We start from the raw sequence: 26,309 nt of genomic DNA on the forward strand, positions 1-26,309 counted from the left end.
AACATTCCTTCCGAACTGGAAAAAAGAAGTCAACCACGTAGAAAAAGTACACACCTTAATTCATACTTCTGACATTCATAATCTGATTTCTCCTGCCCTTGCCACGGAAGTGCAGATTTGAGATTTCTGCAGCAGTCAGTGTTTATTTGTGTTAAGTCTTCATAAGCTGGACAGTAGAGTACTTTTTTTCCCCCCTCTGGCTTGTCAGATATTTATCAATGTGCAGTTCTTAAAATTCATGGCAATTTTCAAAGAAAGTATATGTTAATTGCAGCGGTGATAACTTTTTCTGTGTTATCAGTGGTGGAGCTGTACAACTATGCTATTTACCCTTCTGTTTGGTACAAAATCCTCATACCACATCTTTTAACGCCTGTCTGAACACCTCCACGCCCATGTGCCTGCTGAATCACCCTCCTCCAGTGATGTATGTGGAAGAACCAATAAGTACGATGCCAACACCAAATGCTGCCAAGTGCAGGGTGCTGAGGTGCTGCTTTCTGCAGGGCAGAAAAGCTTGCTTTCTGCAGGTCAGGAGGATGGAGAGGGACATGAGGAAACCTGTCACTGATGCAGGAGTTCAGGTGGGCTGCAAGGCAGGTCATTTCCAAATCCACTTATTGATCTGGGGTGCTGAGAAAGCTTCTTCACAGGATACAGTAAGCCCATGTAGGGCAGCAAGGATTAAGTACAGTACTAGGATGCTACTCTCTTCAAGAAAAAAGATGTCTGGCTCTTGAAGGAAGCAAAGTCAGAAGAAACTTCCAAAACTTCCAAATTCTCTCCTGGGAAGATTGAAGTACTAAATGATAGTCTAGAAATCAGGGGCTACTAGAATTGAGCATCTGAGGCTCTGTTTCAAGCCCTGTGTATAGAGGGGCTGAATTTCATCTATATCAAATTGTTAATCTCTGTGAGCAAAACAAAACACATATGTATACAAATAGAAAAAAAGGGGTGGAGGAAGAAATCAAGCTCTGCCAAAACTTTGTGTTTCAAGAACAAGAGGTCTTTACGTTTATTACTCATTAGGCTTCAAGGGAGTTTCACCTTTAAGTGGATTACTGTCATTCCAGTTCTGTGTAGTGGAGTGACTTGGCGCTGGAGTAATTAACACACTCCGCTTGCAGAGTCTATTTTGTATAAACTGTTTGGGGCGTAAGGCACATCATTTCATTTTTTTCTGATTTTTTTTTCCCTTGACTTTGACTGGAATGTAACTAACTGGTGGAAAAGTTAAGGCTTGTCTAAACAAGGACGTAGCCCAGGATGATTCTTCCAGACTGCCTTTCCAAACCTATACGTTCTTTACAGTAAGCATGCCTGCAAGTGGGTAAACTCTGTTAACTAGACAAATCTGACAGTGTTCTGTACTTTTGCCCTTCTCCGTTGCAACTGGACTTTTATTTGGCAGCAGTGACATCCCAGAAACACACCTGTGGTTTACAACCCGATCACCCTCTTATCAATAAAAGGCTCACTTGGTACACATCGTTGCCTTAATATATGGCTGTAAGGTCATAGTGAAGGTTATGCTGTAGCATGGCTAGATACGAGGTCCTTGGGAGGGATTTTGAGTCACTGTTGACCCTTTTGAGTCACAGTTCACCCTTTCTTGTGTCAAGCACCTCAAAAGCTGTCAGTTTGAAAGTCCTGTTTAAAAAGAAAAACCAACAACCCACATTAATTTATGTTGTGTGTTTTCCTTCATCCCGTTATTCCCATTGCAAAGAAACTATGGAGCTCAGTGCTGCAAGAGGTTGCAGGTAATGAGGTGGGCTGGGCTGAGATGTCTTCTGCTGGCAGTTACACATGGTGGTGGATGCTGCCAGGAGCTGAGTAACAAATTCTGGGGAAGATCCTTCAGTACACACCTAGGTCTTGTACAGGTCCATGCAGCTGCAGTCATTGCAGATGGAATTGGGGTTTGGGGGACAGATGGATCTTTTTGTTCAAAACCAAAGTGATTCTTTACCTAAGGCTGCTTCAAAATGTGTTTTCTGCAATGACTGAACCCTGAGACTCTTGAATTGCAATGGTGAAGGGGAATGTGCCTCTTCCTATCTGATCCAAAGTTATTGATACTGACAGCACCAAGGTAATGGGAAAGTTTGTGCAAAACTTTCGTTCCTTCATTCTCGCAGCAGGAGCACCTGCTTTTTGACAGGAAAGCTGGAAGTGAATCACTGAAGATTTAGTATCTGTAATCATGCATAGAGCTAGGGCAGGGAATCCCTATGTCAAAGATCACAATAATTTATTATTTTACCCATTGTGGAAAAAGAAGGAAGGGCATGCAGAGGGGAGTGGCAAAGCAATTAGCACGGTTTCTGATCTTTGGCCAACACAGTGCTCTGTGCACTTTGTTACAGGTGGGATAATTTACTGAACAGAAGCCCTGAGGTCACTCACTCTAAGTCAAATTATGTCTGCAGGATGACTGTTTTAATTACTATTTTTACTTTTGGGCCCAAAAAAGGAGGAAAAAACCAGTTTAGGTATTCTATCCACTCCTGCTTTCAGTTTAAGGTTGAAAGCATGCCTTCAGAGAAGTGCAGAGAGCTGTAGGAGCTGGGATCACAATCTGCAGATGGGATGAGTGGATGATGGGCACCAAGTATCCTGACATGCAAGGCCAAGGAGGTAATGGGGAGTTCCTGGCTCCCAGGCCTGTGGTCATACCACGTGGTAGGTGTTCATCCCTCTTCCCTCCTATCCTCTCACCCTTCTGCCCCCACCTGCAACTGCAGCCAGAGCTAATAACCGAAACGTACCTCCAAGGAAGAGCAAGTTACCCAACTTGTTCAACTAGATCCTGCTGTAGGTTTCTTTCCTTTTACCCCACCTCTGAATACAAACAATGCGTAGCTGTGCAGTGATGCTGCTGCAAAATGTAGCTCTAAATTCTGTATTAAACTGATTTGAGCTAACTTGAGTGGTCACTATGATGCTGTGTCTATGAAAAACATTTTCTACTTTGAAAAAATACCAATTTTTTCAAATGGAAATAGCCCTTAAGGGAATGAGGATGCCAATAAAGAGGGTTTGTCATGAATGCAGAGCTGAAGCTTTCAAGATAACTCCAAAGGTCTTCATAAATGTTTGTTAAATATGATCTGTTCAGTTGATTTTCAGAATTCTGTGACCAAAAAAACGCACCAGTTTCTCTTTCAAAATGTCAAAAGTTTTTGTTGCTAGGCACTTAGATACTTGGTGTCTTTTTTTTTTTTAAACCTGGAAATTAAAAACAACTTTTGGCATCAAGTCATGGTCTGGATGATGCTGTAATACTTTCACACAAATGTGCTTTCTAGTCCCGCAAGCATAGGGTGCCATCCCCTTCATACTCTGGAAAAAACCCACAAACCTTAAAATCCAGCCCCCTACCACCACCTACAAAAAAACAAACCAACACACCCTCCTAGAGCTTGAAGAGCAGTATAGTAGAAATAAGGGCTTTGACTGAAATAGTGAGTATTTGAATCAGAATAGGAGACAACCCGGAGGACTGTCTTCATCTATTGACTGATGCAGCCAGGAAAAACAGAAAACCACCATAATAATTAAATTGTTTTTCTCCTAGTTGCCAAGTGACTTGAAAGATGTGCCATAACTTGTAAGCCTACAAGATCTCGCTGTGTTTTTGTGCATACGTAGGGCTTCAGAGAAACAGTTAACTAGGGAGAAGACAGGCTTACCACACAGCATGACTGCACCCTAAAGAAAGCAAATGTATTTACACACTTGTTTAAATTAATATTCCTGTCTCACCCAGGTAATCATGATAATAAGGCATTTATTTTTAATAAAATTGCAGCTCAAATACACAAGCCGAATTTAGTGTGATGTTGCGCTGTATGTCAGTAGTCAAAATAAGATGGTATTTATGTGGTGACCTCTTTTAATTACCTTTTACTTCATACTCTTTCACCTTGGACATTTTTAAAATTCTTTTTCTGTTTTACACACTGTATGTGCCTTCTTGGGTTGGTTTTGATTTTTTTTCCCACCTCTTACTTAGAGTCAACTTTTTGTTTTAACTTTTTTGCATATTTGCTTTTTTCTTTTCTTTCACTTTTCTGTTGCTCATGCCAATTCTTTTTTTCTCCGTTTTAAAGTACTCTTTTTCCTCTGTTTTTCTAGTGTTGAGGAACCTATGCACTTCCCCACCACCAGCACGTCACCGGTGATCTGTGTTTGTCTTTCTTTTCAAGCTCTTGCCACAGTGACTTTCATTAGGAGCTGATTACAGATGTAAAACAGAAAAAATACCCCTGCCTTGATTTTTACTCTTTAAAAATTTTTATTTTTTTAAAGGAAGGTGTCCATATTCTTGTGTATTTCCATACAGTGACTGACTTCTTTCCTCTATGAGGTCTGGAGGATAGTGATAGGAATGAAGCACCCTTCAGTGGCAGCACTGCTCTTCCCATCCCATTCATCTGCTGGAAGTGCAGAGCTGTGGTGCAGCCCCCTAGCCCCCTGCCTAGGAGCAGAAGCAGCACTGAGGACCAGCAAGGACGAATGGGAAGGACTCAGCTCTTTCCTCATGTCCGTGAGGTTGCACGACTAAGAAAGGCTCCTGCTCTACTATGATGCTGAAGGGAGAGTGTGGACCACACTCTCATTTTCAATACTGACATGCCATTTTGGCTCCTTCTCAGCAGTGGTTAGAGGGACATGCTTTAGGAATGGGCAGAGGGAAGGTTTTGTGCCTAGTGATGCCCCATGGTGACCAGAAAGGCAAGCGCATAGCTGAAAGTGTGCGGTATCATTTGTCATCTCCCCAAATGGCAGTATTTAAATGCCTGCTCGTGGATGACCTGCTTCCCACTGGCAGCTCCATCTCCCATGTTGCAACTTTGCAGAGGATTTGGGTGCGGTTCACTTTGAAGTTTGAGGCAAAAATGAGCTACTGAATGGTAATAGTTCCACCTAGTCAGCATTCTACGTTGTGCATTTACTATAAGTCTGTACAGCATGTGGGAAACTCAAGTCATGCTGGGAACACCTGAAATGCTCTGCTGTTTCATCATGCACACCGTTTGGGGAAAAAAACAGCCCTTCCCACAGTCTCATTCCAACCTCCCCCACCCCCTCTCACCAAAACACTTGGAAGTAGTAATAGCATACCAGAAATGAATTACACTTGAATTTTGTGGTTTAGACTTCAAGCTTTGTTTTTGTTGTGATTTAAAACCTTTAATTCTATGATGCTTATTCCAACTTCAGATGCTCAGGGAAATGAACAGATCAAGCTCTGTTAATAACATGAACAAGAATAAACTAGATGATTTTATTCTTGTTAGTTCAGGAGCTTTCTCTATTAATAGTCATAACCTTATGTTTTCTGCAAAAATATACTTATCTGCTTGACGATGAATCCTTGCTTTTGGACTGGGCAGCTCTTCTCTCCCCTTCTGGTTTTGCTTTTCTTGTGCTGATAGGTGACAGCAGTATTGCCTCTTGTGCTTCATTGTATTGGTATAATGGAATCAAATTCTCCAATTTTTCTTTAAGTCTCTTGTCTTCCCTCATCACCATAATCCTTTTTCTTTGCAACTCTGCTAATTTGAGTCTGTCTTAAATTTAAATGGCCTGCCCTCATTTACAGAGACTGTGAACACCCTTGGTGGCAGAGGAGAGTGCTGGACACAAGTATGAACCTTTCTTCCTCAAGCACATCACTTTGATGACTTTCAGCACCTGAAAATAGCTCTGGTGTGTTGTGCTTCTCTGGGCTTTTGAGTTCTGAATGTTTAAAAAAGAATCATTTTTGTGAAGTGTGGTGCGATTCACATTGCAGTATACCCTTTGAAGCTGAAGTGGTAGCGACCATTAATCTCATTAAAGTACGGTTGCATTGGTAAAAGGAATAGTGTAATGGCTTCTATATTTGAGTGCATTAATCATTGAAAAATGTTCCTGTTCACATTTCTAATGATATATCTAATTGCAAGGTTGATAACTCGTCATTTTTTCTACTTATTTCTGTGGTGCTATTTAAGATTCATCTTCACATTCATTATTCTGGTAGAGTTTAAAATGACTGCTAGCTATTCTGAGACCTGTAGCATTGCTGATTTACTACAATGATTAGGGACAGTCAAGAACTTGGCAAAGACTGTATTTAGAAGTGCTGATCTGTTTAAACGATACCTTTTTGTGTCAATATCCAAACCTGAGCAATAGCAAATTGTGTGTCATCTCTTTATGCTCTGAGGGTCATTTCCAGGCCCTGACTGCAGAATTGCTGGTGTTGGGGCAGTAACTTATGAGATGGCAGGCATGATCAAACTTCTGGCTTGGGAGCTGAAAGAAGGGAGATTTTGAACCATGTTTTATTCTGCATGTGAGTCCTGTGACTAGCTGTGTTCTGTCTCCCATATTATCTCCCCCTGCCTCTGGCCCCATTTCTGAAGGTCTTGACTACTGTCAGTGATGATGTTCTCAGGCTGTAAGTGTGATTTATCAGGAGGTTGATGTTGATAGGTTTAGTTGCTGAGACACCTTCAAAATTAATTCTCTCATGCACCAAGAAGCATCCACTGATGAGTGACTCTTCTGCTTTGTTTTTATTGCTCTCAGGGTGTAGGCAGCATCTATTTCTCTAAATCTGACTCTTCTTCCTTGTTTACTTGCACAGTGTGCTCATTTTCTGCACTTTAGTTGACATAACCCATTGGTTTGGGAGTGTGCTCTGAGTTTTCATTACCAGTCAGACAGTCAGACCACGTTGCCTTCACTGGTGTTGGTGTCACTTCAGTTCATTACCTTACAGCTATTCATTCCTTCTGCTTTGCTGCTTTCTTCTTGTGCCTTACCTGCCAGTTTCTTGGACTCCCTAGACCCCTTAACACTGACCTAATAGTTGTTGTTTAACAAGTAGTTTCTTTTCTTGCACTGGGACTGTAGTCTGTGGCTTCTTCCATGTGGAAGAAATGATGCTTTTTCAAGTCCTTGGGGTTTTGGTACTAATATGACACTCAAATATTAATTGAATAAAGTTGATATAACTAGCCAGCTTTCCCCACGTTGCATGAAAAGGAAAAAAGGGCCATTGCAAGGAAAAGAAAAGGAAATGCCCCTTCTGATGCTGCACCCCACAGCATGAAACGCTACCTTGGCCCCATGTGCAGGCAGCCCTCTGGGCACTGCAGGTACTAGTGCACAGGCAGAGGCGAGGTTGCCTGTGCTCCATCTTTCCCAGCCCTCTCCGCTCACCTACCACCACGTCATGTGTCCCATCATTGTCATGGTGTTGCATTCCCCTGCAGCAGAGCAGCTCCCAGCATGGCTTTGGGGCATAACCTTCATGGTGTGAGATACTTGGGATCTTTCAGATGTGGTAACACAGAGCCCGCAACCTGCATGGGGGATACCTTGTTCAAATATTTTCCTTGAATGAAACCATGTTTACAGACTGATAAGGAATACTAGAATCCTAGGGACCTTCAAAACAGAAAGTTGTGGGGATTCTTGGGTTTGATTTACTTTCTAAGTCTCTATTAGAAGCCACTCTTGTTTTCTTTGTAGATTTTTTTTTAAAATAAATACCTAATGAAGGAATAATTGTTACATCCTGTGATTGTATTAAAAAAAATTAAAATTTCAAGTAAATTAAATTGTTAAAGCAGAGCTTTTCCATACTGTGATACTCTGATACCACTGCCTTGATTTACAAACCCTTAATGACAGGGCTGTGCGTAGCTTATGAATTAAGTAACTTTGTGTACCTTTTCCTTTGGCTTGCTGCTGAAGGGAGCAAGTGCACAAGAGGGCACATTCTTTTGTTGTTGATAGCATTCCGCCTTAACGAGAAGGAATTTCTTGCTTATTGCCTATTGTCTATGAAGTGGAAAGGGGACACAAGTTGTATAATATCTATATATATCGTTGGAATAATTCTTTTTTAACACTGCCCTTGTGAGTCAGTTGATCCTGCAGCAGGTGCAGTGAGTGGGTGCTGCACCTATATTTTGTTATAGACTGGTGTGAGGTTGGGGCCGGGGAGAGTGACGGGAGGGGAAGGGTGGGAAGGGGAGGAACTCTAAGGATAGAAAACCCCCCAAGTAAGGCAGAAGCAGTCCTGAGTACAGCTTGGTTTCTGTCTCTCTGGAGCTTTGCTCAGCAACCAAACCCAGACTCCAGGTGCAGTGTTCCCTCATCAGTCTGTGAGCATAGAAACGGCATGTCCCTCCTCTTCTCCCTTCCCTGCCAAGAGTTTCTGGGTGGTGAATGTCAGTAGCTGGAGTTATTTTTAAAGGCAAGAGGTGAGGCTTGTCGTGCAAAGCTAGGAAGAGGGCGTTTGTTTGCTGAGCAGAGCTGACATCAAAGTGGAGATTGCTGCCTACTGGCTCACCGCTGCCTTATGCCAGGTAATCTTTAACATACCCCTCAGTCCCCGAGATCGCAGCCCAGCCTGCCTGTGTGCCTGTGAAAAGACCAGCGTTTATGATCCAGAAGATTGCTTTTTCAGTATTATTTACGTGAGCTGGACTTTGACATTTAAAGGCTCGCACTAATCATCTTGCAAAACCTGCTTAGTGCTTTTAACTAAGCAACTGCTTTCTACTTCTTTTTGCAGGATAATATAAATGTTTTTCTGAAAGCGTGCGAAAATATTGGACTGAAAGAAGCTCAGCTTTTTCACCCAGGAGATCTTCAGGATTTGTCCAATCGAGTTACAGTCAAGTGAGTTTTGTGGTTTTGTTTTCTCCTTTCCCTTCTTCCTCTAAGGTCTTTCATGGTCTTTTTTTCTTTTTTTTTTTTTTTAATGTTTGCCTATGGAAAATTCTTGTTTTAATCTGGTGTGAGCAGTTCTGAATACCATGGTGAGGGTTTAAGCCTTGTTAACACTAGTAGGTAAGACTTGCAAAAGTGTTATTTAAAAAATGAAGTATTATTATAATACTTGCTTTACAAGCAAACTAATTATTAATGAATATTTACAACATTTAATATGAGATGGAAACTGTTCAGGTTATTTTAGACTTGGAGCAAAATTAACTGTTAAATGTTAACTTGTCTTTATGTTTTGTGATTACTGATGTAAAATCTGAAAGGCTGAGGTGGTACTTCTGATACTTATCCATATGGATTTGGGGTTAGGTACAGTGTTCCTAAAGAATTGCTGGTCTTTCCACTCCAAGTATTAGTCAGATGTTTGTCACCGTATGCCACGTCCTGTGTCAAGGGGCATGTGTGTGTGTGCATGTAGAAACTAAGCACTGAATTGCACACGGGGTAACTGTCATTTTTACAGATAAGAGTTTTTCTGTGAAATAGCAGTGGTTTGGTTCTGAAATATGATTAGTGGATTCTCATATTTCAGGACTGCTCTGTCTCCTAATAAGAATTTTATTACCAGTTTCTGAGAGATTAAGGTGGAACTTTACTATACAGACAGGTGTTTTAATATAAAAGTGTTATGGCAAAAATTATCCTGGAGCATCTTGCTTTGTTATAGTATGAACTTTTTTTTATCATATTGGTATAAAGGAAGAATTTATTGTCTCAAAAAAAAAAAAAGCAAAGCTTTAGTGAGTTTTGCTGGAAACCTGGCAGGTTAAATGTTAAGTATTGATTCCTGACTTAAATTACCAGTTTTATTAAAGTGGAACAGTCAGTAATCCTTCTGTAAATGCAAGGGGAAAAAATATTGTGAAATGGCATGTAACTGCTTTAATTAGAAAGAAATCTCTTATATGTGGATAGGGTGGTAGAATGTTGACATGCTCTCTGCCTGGTTTTAGAATGAAAATTCATACTGTTTTGAGGTCTGATACTTGATATGGCAATGTGTTTTCCAATCTTTGACTCATACCCGAAATGTAATTTCTCACTAATCTGGTGTTTAGGGACTTGGCATCTTTCCAGGAAGTTGGTATTCTCTCTGCTCATTCCTACGTCATGCCAAAAGCCAGAGGGTTGGTAACCTCTGCCATGCTTAAATTATCCACAAAGCCCTTGCTTAAGTTATTTTGGTGGAGGTTTGCTCTGAGGGTAGAGTGAGAAGAGTTGGAGGTGGTCAGGAGTTGGTCTTCAACAGCGTCAATAGCGACAAACTGAAACTTTGGGGAGGTCGAGTTAGCAAACTGTTGTGCAAGGTATGTTGTCCGACTCGTCCCTGCATTAAACCGCGCCACCCGAGTGAGGTCAGCCATGAAATTCATCCAGTGTATCTGCAACTGAGGTTTTTTTGGGTCCTTTCGGCACCGCCAGTTCCCTTCCCAGCTCTGTGAGCAGAGAGAGTAAGGCTGGAATTTGAAGTTGTCACAAGGCTAAAGGGGTTTTACATCATATCTATTCGGCAATGGTCTAATTAGTGTTTTTCAAAAAAGCAGATTTAACTATTGAGTACTTCTTATGGACAGCAATGCGGGGGGTCTGGGTTAGAATCGAAAGAGCTGCCAGCCATATAACCATGCTCTTTTAATTTGTTTCAGTGTAAGTTTGATTCTCCACACATTATGTATCATATGACAGTCCCACAGTGTGTGTAAAACGCTTAGAGTAATTTAAAACTTCTGTATCTGAGCAAGCTGTAAAATTGTACCCTAACTATACTAGCACTTTTTGATATATTTAGTAGGTTGAAGAGGGATGGGAGGGAAAATTTATTCCAAGAAGTGAAGGAAGTAAGTTACATGAGGATAACCCTGTCCAGTGAAAAGTTAATTATAGAAATAATTTGGTTACCCAGAGGACAAGCTAGTCTTCAGAGGATTTTCAGAGAGAGTTATATGTGTATCAAGAGAGAAATGCTCTCTGATCAGGAATTTTATCTGATGTGTCTTTTTATTATTTAATAGAAATAAATAATTTCATACATTCAAGCTGAATTACAAATGTCTTCAAAAGGGGTAATATTTCCTGTCTTGCTTTTGTGTTTTCCTCTGTTAACTCTAGTTTCACAATTAGAAATAAATAATTTCTTGTCACAGAGAAGGAAAACTTTTTATCTGCTTTCATAAAAGATTGCATGTAACTTCTGGCTTTTTGACATTCCTAAGCAAATTCATTTTGCTGCCATTACCTGAGGTTAACTGCCCACATCTTAAACCAACTGCGATATGTTGTGTGGGATAACATTAATGTGTGCCTGAAGCAGTGTGTATTTTGACACCTCAGAAGGACTGCTGTGTTCTGCTCTTAAGCCACCATTAGCATATACTTTTTATCTGCCCAAAATATATTAAATAAACTGCTGCTTAAGAGTCAGCTTCACAGAATGGGATGGCAGAGAACAGAGCACTGGTAGGATACATGTACATACTGTCAGGCATGACAAGGTGCCTGATTTGCTTTAGATGTGGAAAATAGATAAGAGGAGGATGCCATTAAAAGGGTGGGTCCACTTCTGTTTCTAAGGAGGACACGAGAGTTGTCGTCTTATGTCAGAGCAAAACCAGTCTCTCACAGTGGCTGGGAGGTTGCATCTCTGTCCATGTTGCACTTTGCCTTCTGTAGACTTTTTTAGTTACTCTGGCACCTCTGATGGTGGGATGGTCCTCAGGAGGAACACCTACCTTTTGAGGGGGATGAGCTCTGTGAAGAGGTGTTCCTTCTGCTACTCTTGTCTCTGCTGCCTGGCAGTTAAGGGTGGTATCTTCTCATTTTTACCTTGTGGGAAGTCATATAGCCTCAGGCTGTTGGCAACTCACACTGCCATCCTGTCCCACCTGGGCATGTTCCCTTTCCAGCAGGAAAAGTTATTTTGTCCTTGTACTTTATTTCCAAGTATGCTTGCTGCCTTTCACCATACCTTTGCTGATAGCACTCCCATCTAATCAACAACATCACAAAGCCATTCAGAGACACCAAACTCTTTATTTATTTGTGATGCAGTGTTCTTGTGACATCTGAGTTGGGTAAAGACCCACTGTTCCTCGTGAACAGAATCTGTTCTAAGAAAGTAATCCTTCCATCTGGTAAGGAGGCTACAACTTTCAGTTGCATTTTGTTTTCTATTGCAACTGAGATGATGCACAGCCTTGATGAAAAACCCTCCTCTATAATTACTAGAAGTAATCTGGGATAGGAGAAGCAAGAATCCTCTTATATACCCAGACTCTCAGTTCCAAGTGATTATGTGATTATCTTTTTTGCAAAGGAAAAGCTCCTTAAAATTTTATTGTTTAGAAGTTTGTGTGAAGAGGGCTGGCTAGAATTACTGGTTGCCACTCCAGGCCTTGAAAACTTTATGCTTTGCCAGGTCAGCAAGATTACTTGTTGGGTGATGTGGAAAAAGTATACTGGCATGGATGGTTTCTTTCCTGCCAGTGAAAATGGGAATGGGGATTAACGTCTGAGATTTATAGTTCAGTCTTTCTGCAAATCTGCAGAAGTCATTGCTCAATGGTATACTACAGTGATATGTCATGTGTTTCAAGAAAAATCATCCAGATGGACATATTCCTCACATACCATGTCCAGCAGTCATATGCACATCATTCTGTTCAGTGGCTAGTTATTTATGCTAGTGTAAATGCATATATGTCCCTCTTCAATTCGTTCAGCATATTTGATTTTTATTTTATTTTTTTTATTACCCTGGGATTTTATTATTTCTAATTGGAGAAGATGTTAGTTTAGAACCCAGCACTTTGTGAGTTTATTTTTTATTTGTACTAATGCAAGATTGTCTTAATACTTAATTTGATTCTTCTTTAGTTCTGTCAAAGTAAGAATGTAATATGAGCTTAGTGACTCTCAGTTGTCATCATGGTTACTATTTAAAAATGTTAAGCACTTCCTTATCCAGTTCTTTAGGGGTGACACACCCAGTTGTTCTCAGCTGTGGAAGGGTTATTAGTAAAATCATACCATGGAGTTAAAAGCGAGAGTTCTCATAGACAGACACCAAACTTAATTTTGATGGAGTTTGTTATCCCAGTTATCAGTTTTAAAGGAGGCAGCCTGAACAATCAGACTGAGAGTGTAAACCCAAATTTGTCTTTTCTTTCAGGCAAATTAATTATTCTACCAGAAAAAAAATTATAATTCTGTGAAATTAGGTATCTAGTTAAAGAATCTCATTAAATTCTATTAATAAGTCCAAACAATGGTGGGTTAACAGATTAGAATATTAAACTAAGAAAAAAAAAATCCCCCAAACCAAAACAAATACCCCAAAACCCCCCCAAGAAACGATTCATTGCAAAATCCTAAATAGCAAACTTTTTTTTAAAGGTACTGCAACCCCTGAGGGGTTGGAACTAGGTGATCTTTAAGGTCCATTCCGACCCAACCATTCTGTAATTGTTTCCAAAGATAGCTGGAAGTATCTCAGCTCCTTGCAGAATTTAGTATTTTCATAAGGCGTTCATCTTTTTGCTGCTCTGTACTTTTTCATATACTCATTATCAGTCCTGCACACTAAATAAAGTGTAAATCATATAAAGCAAACAGAAAATCCTGTTGGAGAAGTCATGCTAAAGTGGGACTAAGTGCCTACATGAGATGAAATAACAGAGCTCTGACTTCAGCCCTGGCATTTCAAAATTTGGAGTACTTTTTAACTTATCCATTTAATGTTTCTTTAGCACAATTTTTTTCCCTGATTTCCTAAAGCAAAAAGCAGTCCTGGAAAAATTTGAATGCTGTGCTTTCTGTAGCATAAAGCTGTATATAAAGCCAACTGGAGAGAAGTGACAACTGTTATATGTCATGTTCATCCTTGTGTTCCAGCATTTCAGCTGAGTTTTTGAGACAGGCTCTCTTATTTCAGTTCAGAAAGAATACTTTCTGAATTTGAAATACCATCAAAAAGAGTTGCTTAGAGAAAAGATGGTTTCAAAATAAAGCCTGAAAAAAAATGAAATTGTTGCTGTGTGATGTGGCTGTAAGCACATATTCTACATCCCTTGATCCATTTTGAGCAGGATACATTTCATCAGGTGTTCTTCTGATTATTTAAGGGTTAATAGCAACATTAGCTATTTTAAGCATGCATACAGAAATCTCACTACCTTGTACATTCCAGCTCTTGTCCCTTACTAAACAACTCTCTCCTTTTAGGGGTTGTCAGAAGGGAAACCTTCTAGCAGTGAGTTAAGCCAAACACAAAGCATCCTCTAGTACCTATCTTCTTTATCCCATAATTTGAATTATGACACCGCCAGTGCCTTCTTTCAGTGATGAAATTGCTTCTCTTGTCCTTTAGGGTGCAACCACTAAATGTGCGGATCTAATAGGATTCCTAAAAGTAAGAGTGAAGTAGCAGCAGAGGAGAGTTGAATGCAGGTATAACTCCTTCTAGTGCTAAGCTTAGTCCCTTAGCAAATTCCTGCTCTTGTGGTAGGTAACACACAGGAGTCGTATTTCACGCTATAGTAGATATTACTTTTAATTAGAAATTATTTTTTTTTTTTAAATAGAAGTTGATGTTTCTTGTGACTTGATTGTTCTTCCTGTCTAGTCCTGGGGAATATGCTGCATTTCCTGATTCCACTTGTGTTTCCTGCTCAAGGCACTTTCTTTTGCAGGGTCAACAAAGGCAAAGTGAAATTTCTGCTCTATGGAATGAATGTTAGCAATGTCAGGTAGACCACTGAAGAAAGCAATCAGCATAGAAACCCCTGAAATATGGTCTTTTTGAGTAGAGAACTGTCATCAGTGGCCTTAGAAATTTGTGTTTTGTCCTTCAGGAAGAGCTGCCATATATTGCTCAAAAGAAACAGTATCAAATGTCCTGAAAATGCAGACTGAAAAACAAACAAAAAAACCCACCCCAAGAAAAATAACAATAAAAAAACCCCACAACATAAAACCCCCCCAGCAACGAAGGGAAAGGGAATGCAAGTCAATTTGTGGGTAGCTCAGAGCTGATATTTGCTGTTGATAATACTGAATTCATACTTAGGTCTTCTTCCATATCTAATATATTTCCAGAATTACTATACCATCTTGAAATATTTTTTTCTCAAGAACTTAATGCTTGTAATAAGAGTGAATAATGGAGCTGAATCTGAATTTGCTGTGCTGATTTTCCAAGAAATACACGTTTTAATGACCTGAGAAACTTAGTTCTAATTTGGATTTTCAAATAAAAAAAAAACTGCCAACCAAAACACTAAACACACAACATAGAACCACCCTTTCCTGTCTCTTTATTTTGTGTAGAATAGAAAGTTGTGTGTTGGATGGAAAGTTGGATGAAAGCCAAGTGCTTCATTGCCTGAAGTACAATAATAGTTAGCCCAAAACTTCTACCTGTGTAAATTCTCCAGCTTATACCTATGTGACTGAAGAGTCAATCATCCCAAAGGCTGGGGCATTTTATCTTCGAATTCAAGTTGAGATGAAAGGAATAAAAGACAGGTTTTTGTAAGACTTGAAAGCTGAAATGCAAACCATTTAACCAAAACTTAATTAGAACAATGAATGCTGCTTTTTTCCCCATTTATATTCAGGGAAATAACATTTTTTACGCATGTGGTTGTAATAGGCCTTTATTGTGGTAACTGAGTTTCCTAGTGACAGTTCCCTTGAAATGGAAAAGTGCAGCACCCTCACTTCAGAATGACTCTAGAAATGTTCCTACAACTTTGTAAGTGTGTAAATTCTGGTTTTGCTATGGGCATTGTCATAGAAATATATTAACTTCCTGGGCATAGCCATATTCTAAACCTTAAAATTTCTATATTTATTCTGTTTATGATATAACTGATTCCAAGATTGTTCATTTCACAAGTTTAACATTTGTTAATACTTAGGACAATATGCAGAGATGAAGAAAATTAAAAGAGTGTATTTTATCAGTCTGGTGAAACTGCTGTACTTAAGTGTAAAATATTCATGCTCATGTTATTAATCTACATAAGCTGTATATCACTCCAGTAAAACCGTTGTAGGCAATAAAATATGTTCCAGACTTTGGACTATACCTGCTAGAAATTTATCTCCACCTCTTCAGTGTAGAGTCTATAAAGTGTTGGGTGTGGTGCTATTTAACCTTTCTTTTTTTATCTGTGAATTTTCTGACCATTATGAAAAATGTTTGAGAGTGATTTTTTTGATTTTTTGCTACTGAGTAATGCAACAGTTAAAAATTTATACTTCCTTTATGAGATTATGCTTTTGATAGTGCTTGATTTTACCATTTGTCTATTTTGTGAAGATGATTCTGCTGTAAAAATGAAAAACTCTGGAGTTCTATACCTGTACCTAGAAGTATACAGGAGGAGTCTGAACAAATTTGGAAAAAAACCCAAAACAAAATATTTATTGTGTGTTAGTTGTATTGAAAGCAATTCAGGTATCTGTAGTGACATAGCTTTATACTGGAATTCAAACACTGTTACTAGATTACAGTACCTTTCTGCTGAATGGTGTTGGTTTGTTCAAAGTCCTCGTTTTTGATCCTATTACATTTTAAAGGTATCTCCGGGATAACTTTTTTTGGAGGGTGGGGGAGTACATTAGTAGTAAAAGCCTTTACAGTAAATTTTCACTGTTCTTTTGTGTTAAGAGAAGTTTCTCTAACCTTTTAGGATTCCCATGGGAATCCATCTAAACCTTAGGCACCTGTATTCCTTTTAATCCCCGAACATACCAGGATTAAATATAATTTATAAAACAATGTAGGAGAGAGAGGAAAGGATTTCAGATGAGTAGCAGTGAGCTACAAAAGAAGGTAAACAGAAAACCTACATTTTTTGGTGGTGATTCTTTTTTCTTCCATACAGAAAAGTTCTTTTGTCTGATGTTGGAAGTTGAAGGACTTGCACGAAGAATAAGCTTGTGTTAGTTAATATCGATTAAACAGAAACATGTAGGCAAGTTCACTATTTTATTATTTTTAATTGTATTTTACTGCTAAATTGCTGAATTGCAGTTAGTTTTTCTGCAGACAACTCAACAGGAAGAGCTTCTATATTTAAATAGTGGGGGAAACTGACTTCTCGAAGTTTTCCATGGATACAGAAGTTTGCCAGTTAACCATACTATTTAAATAGAGAAAGTAAAGCTGAACAGTGTATCAACACTTCTCAATCCTACTTCATACAAACCCCTACTTTTGGCCATTTTTATTCATGAGCTTTCAAAGGTTTCAATTCAAAGTATTATTACTACTTAATTAATTACTGCTTATAGTAAAAGTGCCATTAACAGATTTTCTACTGTGAATACTACAGAATGCAATTGGTAATGCAGTAACAAATTCAGATATTCTTATAAAACGCATTTCCAGAGGGTTGCAGGGTTGTTTTCATGTTGTCACTGAAACCAGCTAGGTGAAATAATGTCTCACCACATGGTTAGATGATAAGAAGGGGCGGAGGGGTGGAAATGAAGACTGCTAGATAGCAGCCAAACTTAACCACACAAAGGCATGATCTGTTCATGTTTCTTTTAAATTATAGAGATCTGTGGTCTCAAAGAAACAAAAGGGGGGAAAAAAACCCACCACCACCACCAAAAGAAAATGCAACTGGAGAACTGTTCTCCAGACTGAAGAAGCTGGAGAATCAAGCTCAGGATCTCCAGCCCTGACCATTATGGTGATCTTCACTCAACTTGCTCTGCTGTATCAGTGTCTTTCCTGTACTGCAGGACGCCAGGCTGGGAACAGCAGCATTATAGACGTGGCATAATAAGTGCTGAGGAAAGGGAGAATGATTAGATCTGTCAGCCTTCTGGCCACACTCCATTTTGTATGGCCACGCACCGTTTCGTGCAGCCCTGGCTGCTGTTAGCCAGCGTGGCCAGAGTCTGCTGCTGGCTGGCGTTCGGCCCAACAGGACCTCTAGGCCCCGACTCCCTGCCCCACTCTGCAGTGGCAGGAATTAGGTTCATCCCGGGAGCAGGACTTGGTCGTTGTCCTTGCTGAATGTCATAGGAAGTTCCTGCAGAGCCAGTCCTCCCGATAGCCCTGCCCTCTGGCATATGTATCCCCTGCCTGCGTTCCTGTCTGCTCGGGGAGGGAGCACAGTATCAGAAACTGACTCAGAAAGAAAAATTTTGAAAGCTGCTGCAGCTGAATGCCGAAACTAGAGTAAGAAGGTTGACTAATGCAGATGATATTTCTTCTTTCCTTTACCTTCTAGAAAAAATGTCCTGTAAATGTAAATACATACACACCTTTGAACCCAGTTTGTACAGATATGCATCAACTGACGTGGATTCCAATGCATTATATGATAAAATATTTAACTGGGGCGGGGAAAGGGAGTCTAAGTTCAAAATACTTCTGCTTTTGCAAAGGCTATTAAATTACAGACAGCCACTTGTTCCCTGTGAATAACCACTGAAATACGCTTGTCAGATTTATGATGCAGTAATGTATTCTTTTTAACTCTGTGACCTGATGTTGGTAAGATACCCTCAACTGGGATAATTTTCTGGGGTGAGGGATGTACTTGGTAAAGCACTAGCTAAAAATGCCTGAGTTAACAGAAGGCACAGTATATTTATGTATGGTTTGACTTGAAGATGTGATGTATTTTCAACACAGATCTGTGCAGTAAGGAATTACTGTACAATTCCAAAAACTAATTCTAATTTCTCCAAATTTACCAGTGTTGACTATTGTAGTAAACAGCTTTTAGTAGTTTTTTCAGGTTAATTTTTTTCTCAATATGTATAAAATAGAAGAAAACTTTGGTTACTTAAGTGAGAGCAGTAAAACCAGAACATTTCCAGTTCTATACAAAAAATTATGAGTTCTGGAATAGCAGATACTGCTCAGGCCTGAGATAATGAGGTCAGGAGTTTTGTGAGAGTTTTGTAAAGGCGTCTATTCAGTGTTCAGTGCCAGTCAAAAAACCCAAACCCACAACCAATCAAACAAAAAACCCAAAACACCAAACAAAACCAAACCAAAACACCAACCAACAAACAAAAAACCAAACCCAAAAAAACCCAACAAACCCATCCCCTCAAAAACCTACCCAGAAACAAGTATTAAGAATAGGAAAAAAATGGCACATTGCTATGCTGCTGCGGTTAATCTGGAATATTAACGACATGTCATATATGTGGTTAATATCATATGAAGCTTTGGACTGATCAATTTCCCTTTTCTCACTCTCTCACTTCACTTCCCCAAATTCAAATCTATGGAACTGGAATATCTTCATCCTCATGGCGTTTCTCTGGCCAAATGTAGGAATAATTTCTGCTGTGTGTTTGGTTAAACATGCTGAGAGTCCTGATCCTGAAAGAGAGATGATGGATGAAGGACAGAGCTGGACAAAGTAGCAAGCTTAAAACAAACAAATAGAAAAACCTTAGCAGATGGCGTGGACAAGTGGTTCAACCAGTCACTACATCCTGTGTTATATGAATAATCAATGAACCAAATGAAGGGGCAGTAGGGCTTTCTTGCCAGTAGATACTGTGGATGACGAGAGTCTATTTGCGTTCAAGTGGTACTGGAGAAGTTCAAAGAAGGGAAATCTTTTAAGAGTAACTTAGAATGGGGAACCACATCTAGCTTGCAGAGTCCATGAGGGATAAGCATCGTGCCTGTTCTATTTTTATTCTTCCTTAGGCAACCACTTGGGATTACATGGGAGGGTGGGATACTGGGCTGCAGAGAATTTTTTGATCTGGCCCCATGTGGATATTCATGTGTGTGGTTTTGGAACGATTACATGCAGTGCAAACTGGTTTTAACTTCTGTAGCTCTATGATAAACTCTTCCAAGAAGCAAAACTAAGGAAAAAAAATCAGACATCATTTTTATTTGTCTGGAATTAATTTGATTTGATAAATCAATTAAGCAATCTGCCATTGTTAAGCTTTAGCAAGTGTGGAACATTTTATGCAGAGCTATCTGGAAAGATGAATAAAATCACAGTAGGTCTCAATCTAGACTAGTATCTGAATATTTCGATATGTGACTGGGTTGTGCAATCACAGGGAAAAATATTATCATGAATTATTAATAATTTAACATATGATGTTTTTTTCATTAAGCCATTTGAAATTTTACTAAAAGCTTCATCACAATAATGAATAAGAATGGCTGAAATAAGCTGGTACACATATTTGCATATACTATATTCAACATCATTACTTAAAACCTACTTTTGCTCTAAAAAGATCAGTTAATTTAAGAGGCTTTTGCTACTGATTTTGGCATTGGAAATGTAACTGTAAGATCACACGTCAGATGGTTATGTGGAAGGCACACCCACACGGGTTGAATAAGCACAGAATAAGATGCATTGGTAATGATACTCCTCTGCTGCGCTTGTCCTGCAAAACCCTCTGTCTCTGTGCAGAACATTTTATTCTTTGAAATCTGAGCTTGCCTCTGGTATTGAATGTTGGCTGCTGTTAAGAAATCATACAAAAGTCACTTAGCACTGGTGGTTTACTTGCCATTTCACTGCGATATTTTCATTCCTTCAAGAGGAAAAGAATCTCATGCAAAAGGATACTTTTCTTTTTATAAACAACATTTTGTCATTTTGAAGTATTTTCCTCTTTCAGCTGTAAACAAATTCCTTAGTTAAATTTCAGTTTTCTCTAGTACTATTTGAATAACTTGTGAATATATTCAGCAAGCTAGTTTGATAAATAACCTATACCTCGATAACTGGAGATTTCTGTAATGCAGTCAATCTAGGATGGTGATCATGATAAAATGAACTGACTGCATTTGTAAATTACTTCTTTTTTTTCCTCAGTATTTTATTTCATTGATTGGATAAGATTTTAAATCTCTGAATCCAGGGAATGGTGGCACCAAACAGCACGAGTTTGTGCCTGAGCTTTGCTTGCTTGGTACCACGTGAGCGATGGGTGTGTAGTAGCTGCTCTCAGGTGTGCACCAGTCTGCCAGCACAGGAGGTCTAAGGCAGGTACTGTATGCTTATGCTGTGTGAAGTGTCTGCCAAGTTGCTTGTTAAACTTCCTTTAATGGACAGCGTGAGATTTAACAGGAGGAAAACTGGAATGAGAAAGACTGGTGCTTCTTGGTTTTCTCAAAGTGTGTTTAGATCATGGGGCACTGGAGTGAAAGGGCAGAGAAGGGGGGAAGCTAGGCAAGCTGCACCCTCGGTCAGTTTGCAGATGACACCAAGCTGGGCAGGAGTGTTGATCTGTGAAGGGTAGAAAGGCTCTACAGAGCAATCTGGACAGGCTGGATTGATGGGCTGAGGCCAATTGGATGAGATTCAACACGGTGAAGTGCCAGGTCCTGTACTTGGGTCGCAACATGCAGTGCTTGGGGAAGAGTGGCTGGAAAGGTGCCCAGCGGAAAAGGACCTGGGGTGTGGTGGTCAACAGCATGCTGAACAAGAGCCAGCAGTGTGCCCAGGTGACCAAAAAGGCTAGTGGCATCCTGGTTTGTATCAGAAATACGTTGCCAGCAGGACTAGAGGGCAGTATTTGTCCCCTTGTACTTGGCACTGGTGAGGCCATGCTTCAAATCCTCTGTTCAGTTTTGGGCCCCTCTCCACAAGAAAGACATGAAGGTGCTGGAGCATGACCAGAGAAGGGCAGTGAAGCTGAGGAGAGGCTGAGGGAGCTGGGGTGGTTTAGTCTGGAGAAAATGAGGCTCAGGGCGGACATTATTGCTCTCTACAACTACCTGAAAGGAGATTATAGCAAGGTAGAGGTCAGTCTTTTCTCCATAGTAACAAGTGACAGGCCAAGAAGAAATGTCTTCAAGTTGTGCCAGGGGAGGTTTAGATTGGATATCAGGAAAAATTTCTTCAGTGAATGGGTTGTGAAACATTGGAACAGGCTGTCCAAGGAAATGGTAGAGTCACCATCCCTGGAGATATTTAAGACTTGTAGATGTGGCACTTGGGGACATGGTTTAGTGGTAGACTTGGCAGTGCTAGATTAATGGTCAGATTCAGTAATCTTAAAGATATTTTCTCACCTAAACGACTCTATGATTCTAGCTTAATTATGGTGCGGCAGGGTTGGGGAAGCAGTGAACACTGTACATTTATTCTTGTCAGCTGTTGCTCAGGAATGTGTTTGTGTGATTTCCACCATTTGAAAATGACATATTAGTGTCTGATCAAGTCAGGAGAGAGAGAGAGAGAGGGAGAAAGAAGCCTGCTTTTATCTCCCAGGGAAGGAATCCCTTTGACGGACATGTACCAAAGGCACGTGTACATTACTTATAGAAGGAGCTTTTGTTTGCAGAATTTTTGTCAGGAAAGCAAATATGTTCAAGCTCCTAGAAACTGTTTGGTTAGGTTTAATTGCATGTAGGTTTTTGGCATGCAACATTTAATGGAACATGTTCCTGTTATTTGTGCACCTGCAGTTACAGGCAAGACTGTCCTCAAAAAGCTAAAGTAAGAAGCAGTGAAAACAGTGGAAGAAAACTACTAAACTGTGGGGTTTTTTCTACCTTTGCCCACGTGAGAGTACTCCAGCTAGTTAGTTCAGGTTACTTCAACTCTTGGTTAATGTGACTTTTTTGTTAGTGCAGTTTTAACTTATGAAGACTCCCTTCATTTTGGAATAAGTGTAATGAGATTTTTTAAAATTTTTTTTTTACTACTTTACCTATAAAAATCCTAGAATCTGCTTTTACTGTAAATGGAGAGGAGGTAGAATCTTCTTAATCTAGTTCCTTGGTTGTAGGTGGTCTGTGTGCCACTGCTGCTGTTATTTGGAATAGCCTTCTGATAACTCTTCAGCTAATTTGGGATACCCGGTAAAGATGCTTTCTCACTGTTTTCTCTGTCTATTGCTCAGATGTCTCTGCCAGGCAACTCACAAAACAAACAGCAACACCAGATCAGTTTCAAGGAGTGCACACTTTGAAGTAGGGGGCAAATGATGGCTATAAAAGGTTAGTCTTTAATGCTATTAGAAGAGGTAGTTGTACAGGTTTCCGTGCATTTGCTTATTAAAGTGTGTAATGCCCTGATTCTTACATGCAAAAAAATAATTAGTGAGTAATTATTAGAAAAAATTAACTTGTACTTTCCTTGGTGGTGGAGGATACAGCAGAGATTAACTTATAGCCAGAATTTGAATGCACGTGGCTCTTTAAGTGATGGGCAACACAGCACGATACAGGAACAAAGAGAAAAGTATAAGACAAGCTGGGTATAGATGGTCAATTTAAGACTTGTAGAAGAGAGAGGGCAGAAAAGAAGTTGTCTCATTAAATAAAGCAAGATGCAGTCCATTCTAATCTTTGTACCTGCAATAAAATTATAATTATTTAAGAGAGTAAATACATTGGATAATTATATATTTAATTTTTCATAGAGAATTGCTTTTTGGTTTGACTAAAGCTCTTTTACCACTGGTGGTGCTCCCTGGCCAGTCTTCAACTTGTGAAAGCACTTTGGTAAGGCTTGGTTGTACCCATGAAACACAAGATCCTCTATGCAAGCCAAAATTAGCAAAATTAAAAGCCTTTGTGAAGGAAGTAGAATTTCAAAACAGTTTTTCTTTCTGCAAGTTCCTCTGGAATCATGAGTGTGCTAGTGGACGTATTTTTGAGGGGAATTGGTATGACACTCAAAATGAATGCATGTAAGATTTTACAAATCGAAAATAATCACAGACTTAATTTAAATGTGCATTTATGTACTTTAATCAACCTGTTTACTTTGCATCCAGTCTGTTGATTTCCATGCTATCAGCATTCATCCATGCTAAAATTTCAATGTCATTGCTTAACACAAGAATAAATTTGGGTGTGCATTTGACAACAGTTCATTTTTTCTTTTTGCAAAGAATGATACCTCTGTGCTTTTAATTTATTATTCTTTTCCTGGTGGCTTTCCTTTTTTTGCATTGTTTTTATTGGTAACTTAATTATGCAAAAAAAGTTCAAATATATTCACCTGTGTATCTATCATGTGTCAGGGTTTTTCCTTCAGGGCTTTAAGTAATAACTATGTTACTTTTAATAATATTTCAAGTAATTACATACTTCAAAATTCTGTCTAGAGTTTATGCAATAGTTCTGGATTTCTTTCCCTAGCAGAAGCTTCCACAGATTCTTTTTTACCTGAAAAAAAAAACTGGGGTACATATTTTTACAAGTATTCAATGCGCTGTTTTCTAAGCAAAGAGTTTTAAATGCAGGGTGGTAGTAGATTTCATATCTTCTTTCCCTTTGAGAAACAAATATCTGATTATTGCAGTGGTTCTGAATCAGTGTCTTGCCAAAAATTAGTGCCAAACAGATGGCTGATTGGTTATATCATGAGCTGTTTTTGATAGTACTGATTTATGTTACTAAAGATGAGGCTTATCTAACTTACACTGCAGTATAAGCTATTTTTTTAGTATCTTACAAAACTTTTACACTATACTACTCTGCCATAAATGTATTTCTTTGATGATGAAGACTGTTGTGTCTTTGTACCTTTAGATAAAAAAAACCAAAAAAAACCAAAAACCCCACATTTTTGACAGGGACTTCTATTAAATTTATTTTTTAAATATATATGCTAGTAGGTTAATTGGGCCACTAATTGCATCTACACTGAAATGTAGAAAGGATAATATATAAAGAGCACTCCAGCTAGTTTTTCATGGTCTTTCTCACCTGTCTAACACTATGCAGCAAGAAAGTGGGAGTATATTGTAAAACGCTTTCAGTGTTGTGTGGATAAAGTGGTCAACAGTTTGCCATCTGGGAACCAAACTTGATGATAATGCTCAAGCTTATCATCCCTGTGTGCTATCTGTGGGTCAAAGGGTGAAGGTATATTCATCCCATTCTTTGCTCCTGTACTTTATAGTGGTTATCTTCCTGTCAAGAGACAGCCAAGTTTTGCTGCAGTTTGACAACCTATTCCTGAGCCATCAGCAGAGACTGATGTGTGCTCTCCTCATTAGAGGATGCTACTGGATATTCCTCCACCACACTGAGTTAATTTCTTCTTGTAGCTCTGTTAGCCTGAGGAGGGGAAACCTTGGAAATTATTCTGAGTCTCACTGTTGCAAGGTGCATGTTGATGATGAGACATCTGAGATTACTTGCTGTGTGATTCTTCCCCAGTTGTAATTTGTTTCAGGTAGAATTAAGTGTAAAGAGAAACATCTGATTAGTTTTATTGAATTGTGTTTTAATTTTTCATCCTCTCTAGGTTATCAGTCTTAATTGGGGGATGATAAAGTCTCGGCTTTTTACTGAACTGTAAAACTACGAATATAGTTGACTGCATTGTTGCTGTTGGGCTTTCTTAATCAAACAGGGCCAAAAGCTTGAGATCAAAAAGGCTACTTCCACAGACAATTCCAAGGTAGCAAGTCTGGATGTAGCAGTCACTAATGCAGCATGCATACTGTCCCATGGGAAGCTGAGACTTGGAGCAAACCAGTGCCACAAATGACATAAACTTTGCAGTTTAACCATTAGTTTGATAATCTTTGCAATGATTAAATGCAATAATAATTGCCATTTACAGGGGGTTTGAGACATCTTTAGTTTTCAGAAGCTGTGGATTCCTAGATGAGAGTCTCAAGGTTTTATTTAGCCTTACCTGGGTCAAAAGGAGTGCCTGGTCTTCATGTGGAAATCACGAGGATTTTTGGAAGAAGAATTTGTAGAATAACCTCTTCAAGAGCCCGAGGGTACTTTTGTGTTATCTTGGCTCTGAACTTTGATTGACTTCTGAGAAGGATAGCTCACAACCGCCACGTGTGTTTTCAGGAGCCTACTTTAAACGCCAGTGCTTCATCTGGTTAGATGGTTGGTGAAATTCTACAGATGGCTAACTGTAATTTCCAAGAGTTGGTGCATATAGTATCTTCTTTCTTGTGAGAAGGAAGATTCCTAATTTAGCATTTACTCATGCACTCGTTAAAGATGTTGGGAATATTGCCATGGCCTCACTTGGAGCAGAATTGAATAATTTTGTTCCACTCCCTCCCTACCACCAGACTTAGTTGTAATAGCTTGTTGGAGCATTTTGGTGATGTCTTAATTGGTGTATTAAGCTTTTTTTTCCCCTCAGTCATCAGTTTTGCTACATACTTCATGAGTACTGGTGAAAGAGAGGTGTGAGATCATCTGTAGTTCCCTGGCTAGGATTGTTTTCCCATATCATTAATTTTGTTCAAGTTTTTATTCTCAGACTCCTCTAACTTTACAACAGAAACTCCTAAATGACTAATAGCACATTTGGTTTCAGTAGGTTGGGATGCTCAGAGTGGATATAAATTCTTCAACTTCAGAGGTATATGATCAGACTAGCTTAACTTTTCTCCTCCCCCATTCCCCTTTTTTTGCTTCCCACACAGGCTTTCTAACATTCTGGCAAAGCAAGTATTTGGACTTTTACCCATTCTCTCACTTTACAGTAAAGGAGCGTTCATTTTTCCAACATAAAAAAACTTGGCCAGAAACCCTGGCCCAA

At 39.3% G+C, this 26,309-nt stretch overlaps 1 protein-coding gene across 22 annotated transcripts in view; it reads left to right on the forward strand.

Moving 5' to 3' along the window:
- LMO7 (LIM domain 7) overlaps nucleotides 1–26,309 on the forward strand; it is a 130,070-nt gene that overhangs the window by 49,770 nt on the left and 53,991 nt on the right. For 20 of the 22 annotated variants that reach the window (XM_050331826.1, XM_050331818.1, XM_050331820.1 and 17 more), the window contains one exon: nucleotides 8,588–8,694. In XM_050331826.1, the coding sequence (XP_050187783.1) occupies nucleotides 8,588–8,694 (107 nt within the window). Of the gene's footprint in view, nucleotides 1–8,349; nucleotides 8,379–8,422; nucleotides 8,490–8,587; nucleotides 8,695–26,309 lie in introns of those variants that run through there. The other 2 variants (XM_050331833.1, XM_050331832.1) reach the window with 2 other exon arrangements.

This window comes from Myiozetetes cayanensis, unplaced genomic scaffold (genome assembly GCF_022539395.1).
Source record: "Myiozetetes cayanensis isolate MyiCay16 unplaced genomic scaffold, myiCay2020 scf5-8, whole genome shotgun sequence".
In the NCBI taxonomy this organism is placed as follows: domain Eukaryota; kingdom Metazoa; phylum Chordata; class Aves; order Passeriformes; family Tyrannidae; genus Myiozetetes; species Myiozetetes cayanensis.